The sequence below is a fragment of the Panicum virgatum genome, chromosome 6N (genome assembly GCF_016808335.1).
Source record: "Panicum virgatum strain AP13 chromosome 6N, P.virgatum_v5, whole genome shotgun sequence".
Classification (NCBI taxonomy): Eukaryota; Viridiplantae; Streptophyta; class Magnoliopsida; order Poales; family Poaceae; genus Panicum; species Panicum virgatum.
In genome coordinates this window covers 44,454,500-44,460,499 of record NC_053150.1, presented here as the reverse complement: position 1 = coordinate 44,460,499, position 6,000 = coordinate 44,454,500, and the positions used below count along the sequence as shown (strand labels likewise).

Sequence of the window (6,000 nt, the reverse complement as noted above, 5' to 3'; positions counted from 1 at the left end):
CGTGAAATTTGGGAGGCGGGCGCGGGCGTAGGAAGTTAGTATCCGCGGGCGCCATGCCCGTTGCCATCTTTAGTCCCGTCCCAGCCTTCCGGCGCCGTCCGTCCGTCGCGTCCGCCCAGCTCACGAATAGAAAACTCCCCCGAGGAAAATCCGGCACCGTCCGCTCCGAAACCCTAGCCAGGGCGCACCCACACGGACGGCCCGGATGCGCAGCAACGGCCAAGCCCGCGCGGCGCACGGCGCACGGCGCACCAGCCTGCTTTCCGTTTCCTATGTGCCCGCGCCACCGACCCGACGCCGCCACAGCCAGCCGTCCGCCTCCCGCGTCAAGGCGAAGCGAACCCCGGAAAGCTCTGCCGCTGGGGCTGGCGGCCAGGTCGCCTCTCCTCCCCCTCCCCACCCACCTCCTGACCTGACCTCCCCCCGCCCCGCGACGAATCTGCCTTCCCCAGTCCGACCGCTGGAGGCCCCGCCCCGACCGCGAAGCCAGCCAGCCAGCCGGCCACCTCCCCCCGTCCGCTCGTCTCCTTCCTCGCCTCTTCCGCGCGGCGCGCCGGCCCAGCTATAAATAGTGCCCGCCCCCGCCGTCCCAGCACCGAGGAAGCACGAGGCAGCATATGTCGCCGAGGACCAGCGTCCCACACTCCTCCCGCGTAGCCGCCTCCGCGCCCTCCATTTCCACCTCCTGGTCTCCAGTGAGACGTACTAGAAGCTAGCTAAATCTCGCGTTTTTGTTTTCCTTTTCGTTTCGTTTCGGGGGTGTGCTCGAGCTTCCTGGAGCAGCTTCCGTTTTTGGTTGCCGGCTTCCTTTGGTCTCGGATCCATCCTCCCCGATAAAAGGGAGGCGGGGAGGGAGGAAGGAGGAGCCGCGGCGAGGAAGAAAGCGAGGGAGCGAGGAATGGGAGGGGTCAAGGGATTCGTCGAGGGCGGCATCGCCTCCATCGTGGCCGGCTGCTCCACCCACCCGCTCGACCTCATCAAGGTCCGCATGCAGCTGCAGGGGGAGGCGGCGGCGCCGCAGCCGGCGATGCGCCCGGCGCTCGCGGTCCCCGCGGGCGGCCAGACCGTCGCGCTCCCGCAGGACGTCCCGGTGGCGCCGCCGAGGAAGCCCGGCCCGCTCGCCGTCGGCGCGCAGATCCTGCGCTCCGAGGGCGCCGCGGGCCTCTTCTCCGGGGTGTCCGCCACCATGCTCCGCCAGACGCTCTACTCCACCACGCGGATGGGGCTCTACGACATCCTCAAGACCAAGTGGACCCAGGACAACGGCGGCGTGCTCCCCCTGCACCAAAAGATCGCCGCGGGGCTCATCGCCGGCGGCGTCGGCGCGGCCGTCGGCAACCCGGCCGACGTGGCCATGGTGCGGATGCAGGCGGACGGGCGCCTGCCCCTCGCCGAGCGCCGCAACTACCGCAGCGTCGGGGACGCCATCGGCCGGATGGCGCGCGACGAGGGCGTCCGCAGCCTGTGGCGCGGCTCGTCGCTCACGGTGAACCGCGCCATGATCGTCACGGCGTCGCAGCTGGCCACCTACGACCAGGCCAAGGAGGCCATCCTCGCGCGCCGGGGCCCCGGCGCCGACGGCCTCGCCACGCACGTCGCCGCCAGCTTCACCGCGGGCCTCGTCGCCGCCGCGGCGTCCAACCCCGTCGACGTGGTCAAGACGCGGATGATGAACATGAAGGTGGCGCCGGGGGCGCCCCCGCCGTACGCCGGCGCCGTGGATTGCGCGCTCAAGACCGTCCGGTCCGAGGGGCCCATGGCGCTGTACAAGGGGTTCATCCCCACCGTGATGCGCCAGGGGCCCTTCACCGTCGTGCTCTTCGTCACGCTCGAGCAGGTACGCAAGGTCTTCAAGGGCGTCGAGTTCTAGAGAGACACGCCCGCCACCACCACCACGACGATGATGACGACAACCGCCGCTGCCGCCGCCGCCGTGTTGTTACCGGCTACCACCGCGTCGGCTGCTACGAATTATCGCTGCTGCCGTGCCCGCCTTAGCTTGCATCCCGTGTCAGCCTAGCGCTAATCCCTTCCTGCATCCTGTTGCCTGCGGATGGAAATAGGGAATATTCAATTGAGTACTTGATCAGATGTATACAATGGAAATTTCAGATAATTTATATAAAAAATATCGCTGCTGCAATGCCTTTCATCTCGGTGAGCTCCGAAGGTGTTGGAAGTTGAAGGAACTGAATAGACGATTGGACCCGATTGAGGTAGGGTAGGGGGGCTCGCAATCAACAATCAGCCTAAACGCAAAAATATCGTAAACGCATTATTTTATAATGGAATCTTACTAATTTGAAGTATTAAATGAAGTCTATTTACAAAACTTTTTACATGAATGGGCTATAAATCGTGAGACGAATCTAATGAACCTACTTAATCCATGATTTGCAACAATGATGCTACAGTAACCATCCGCTAAATATTGATTAAACATGGATTAATTAGCATCATTAGATTCATCTCGCGATTTATAACCTATCTATGCAAAAAGTTTTGCAAATAGACTTCATTTAGTACTTCAAATGACCAAAATTTCTTTACAATTTTTTTTGCAAAATGAACTAAACAGACCCTCAATGGGGTGTTCTAGACCCGATCAAGAACAGATGGTTCGAGGATTTGACGGGCCATGGATGAACCCTCCCCGGTTCAGGCCTGCCGGATGCAGCTAGCTGGGGCCGTCACGAGATCCCGCGCGGTGAACGCCAAGGCGCCAAGCCGGAAACGTGTAGTTAGTACCATCTGGTACCGCACGACAGCGACTTGCTGTTTCCAGGGCCCCAGGGTCCACGTTCACACACGCTGACACGCAAAACAAAATGTTCTCTCGGTGGCTGACAGAGTGACTGTGCTTGATGCCGATGCAAATTGGGTGTCACGGCGACCATTACAGGCCAATAGCAGCGGTAGAAAGTGCGGCTCTGACGCCTTCAGCACGATTAATGTGTTTAGTTCCCCGACTCCTCCAAATTTTTTAAATTTTCCATCACATCGAAATCACATCGAAAACATTAAATATAATAAATAATTCTTGCATGGAGTACTAAATGTAGGTAAATAAAAAAACTAATTGCATAATTTTTATGTACGTTACGAGACGAATCTTTTGAGTCTAGTTAGTCTATAGTAGAACAATATTTACCACACACAAACGAAAAATACTACAGTGCTTTCGCAAACACTTTTCGCACCCTTTTCGCAACTAAACACAGCCTAACCAATAGTCGTCTGGAAAATTGGATGCCAACCTTGGCAGCAGCAGCAACAGTACTAGCGCAGGAACGAACATGGCAACCACGAGGCGAGATCACAGTTTCCTAGTAGCTGGCCAGACTTCAGGTTAGATGTTTCTATTTACATCATGTTCAGATTTCAAATTATGAGCCTGATTGGTTTGGTTCAAAAATTTGCCTTGCCAAAATTTTAGCAACCAAAAATTTTGGCACTCAATTGGTTGGAATCCAAAAAAGTAGCCAACCTCACAAAGTACTTGACAAGGTTTTGGCAAAAAATTCTTGCCAATATTTTGGCCTGCCCTAGTTTTGGCAAGCCAAATTTTGGCATCAAACCAATCAGGCCCTATATTTCGTCCAAAAAAGAGGACAGGTTCTATCAATTTCAGCATAGAAACCCGATTGGAGTTCTTTTTTACTTTTAAGCATAACCGTTTACACCATGCTTAAGACCATCCTGCAGGCTGACAAGTCCGATGCTGAACAACGCGAATCATACGCAATGGTTATTAGTAGTGGCGAAAAAAGGATCCGCTGAAAATTCAGTTTTGGGCAGGTAACCGTAAAAGGAAATCCCATCCCCAACTTGCATCGGTCGATTGTAGGAAAGAAACAAACTGTCAGCTTAGCATTGCTTCAAGTGGACACACTGTTTACGTTGTGGCGTGTGAGTTATGACCAACCCGAACTGAAAAAAATTTCCATTTATCAAGCTAGAATATCACAGTGCTTTCTGGCAGACAGGCAGTCAATAAGAATGCTAGTAGATGTTTCGGAGTTATTGGAGACATGCACTAACAGAGGTACTCCCCTCCAGATTGGTAAAGGAAGTTTTGGATATTGACACGATCTCAAAAACAACTTTGACTACTATCTTTTTGCTATAAAAAATTTATTAAATATAGTCAATATATATTTTTACGAAACTATATTTCAAGATGAATCTACTTATATCGATTTCATATTTTTAGATTCAACACAAAAGAATTCATTTATAGTCAAAGTTTAAAATATTTGACTTATAGTCAAAACAACTTTCTTTACCAACACACAGAAAAATAAGGCTAAGGCGAATACTGTGTATCAAGCAGAACCAGCAGATCAGTTGATCACGAACCAAACAATAATGACTAGGAGTCTACAATTAGGGCTGTGTGAAACTGGTAACAAAAAATATAATTTTAAGTATATGTACATGTACCTAAAAGATCTGCTAGACCATAGCTAGTGCTATGTTAAATTGGTGTCAAGAAGTTAGATTTATATATACATCTAAATGCTGAGGTCTGAATAAAACGAACCTCACAAGATCTGTGAGGATTGCTTACAGCATGCTTTCCTAGAAAATGGGGCGTCCAAAAGAAATTGTCCAATAAGATTCCGTATTTAATAGTATATATCCAATGCAATTGTTTACCCAAGTACGAGAAGGTTGGATATAGGATGTGATTTGAAAGTTCATTTTTCCTAGATTGATAGGTACTCTAAATTTACACGGGCAGAGCTTCCAGTTGGGAAAACTTAAAAAGCCAAAAATAGAGTTCGCAGTATATGCCCATCCTGCCATTTAGATGAAGGGTAGGAATGCATACCTGATTGTACAAGTGATGGTTAATTAGTCCTTACAAAGTACAACAAAATTGTTGTGAGAAAACCAAGGTCATCAACTACCTTCAGACATCCATCTGACAATGATAATCAGAATAACACGATGCTCAAACTGATAAGAGGATCAATACAAGTCAGAAAGTTGCACAGCTGGTATGTTTTCTAGTAACACCAAGGGGTCTAAGTATAACAGTAAAATTGAAAGTCAGTGAACCCTATCATCACAAAACAAACGCACAAAATGTAGAGATCATCTTGAAGATCAATCATTTATCCAGCCAGCATGCGTCTTAACACAGAAATCACCGAGGAAAAGCTATAGGTGTGCAATGCACCCAGGTTCTTAGCATGAAATCCTGCTTGTACAGTTGCAAGGATGCAAGCAATAGTAATATAGTTCAGAATGGAATTTTACTATCATCAGTATTTTCTCTCTCTCGAATACGGAAGAGAGCTGTGTATCATTTCATTATAGAAGTAGCTGAGTGTTGAGCAAACCATTCTCAGTTTCTCACCTTTCACTATCATCAGTGTTATTGATCTTTAATGTCGTTGATCAATTGTTAGAATTACATTCCAATACGCCATTATTACTTGAATCAACTGGTTTGACCTGCAACATGTACAGCCACAGAATTGTAGTAGTAGAACACCAGAGAGAGAAGCCAAATGTGTTTTCTTTTCAGAAAAGAACCGACATGTTTTAATTGTATATACATTCACAGGAAGTCATGAAAACAAGTGAAAAGTAACAGATCACAATAAAGAATTTCCAAGGGATCAGAAGTTTCCATGACAACACAGAAGTTTTCCTCAGGCTTGAAGTGAGAACTAGAATTCTTTAGTTGACAGACACTTCACACTTAGGATCTAGTGGGCTGAATTGACCAGTACAATCTATCGGCCTATTGGACTTGACCCACTTACTGTGTTTCATCTTTGCCCTCAGGACAAGTTGTATGGTTTTCCAAAGAGCTATAAAAGATTAATAGCATGAGGTTAGAGGTCTTACAAATTTATCATTCAAATATTTGGACCTAAAGGCAAGATTACACATGATTATTTGTGAACACTTAAGACAAGGGTGTAAACTACAAAAGAACAGGATCAGCGGGCAAACCCAAACTCAACATGACACATACATCAAACA

At 49.1% G+C, this 6,000-nt stretch overlaps 1 protein-coding gene across 1 annotated transcript; it reads left to right on the top strand.

Annotated features, from left to right (window-relative positions):
- Nucleotides 1-523: 523 nt before the first annotated feature.
- LOC120679020 (mitochondrial uncoupling protein 5-like) lies at nucleotides 524-2,152 on the top strand. The gene has a single exon (XM_039960509.1). It carries the CDS (start codon nucleotides 899-901, stop codon nucleotides 1,868-1,870), a length of 972 nt encoding a protein of 323 aa, XP_039816443.1. The 5' UTR covers nucleotides 524-898; the 3' UTR covers nucleotides 1,871-2,152.
- The last annotated feature ends 3,848 nt before the right edge of the window (nucleotides 2,153-6,000 follow it).

Bases quoted from the DNA above. Each gene is read 5' to 3' on its own strand.
- LOC120679020 (XM_039960509.1), top strand. From the start codon at position 899: ATGGGAGGGGTCAAGGGATTCGTCGAGGGCGGCATCGCCTCCATCGTG.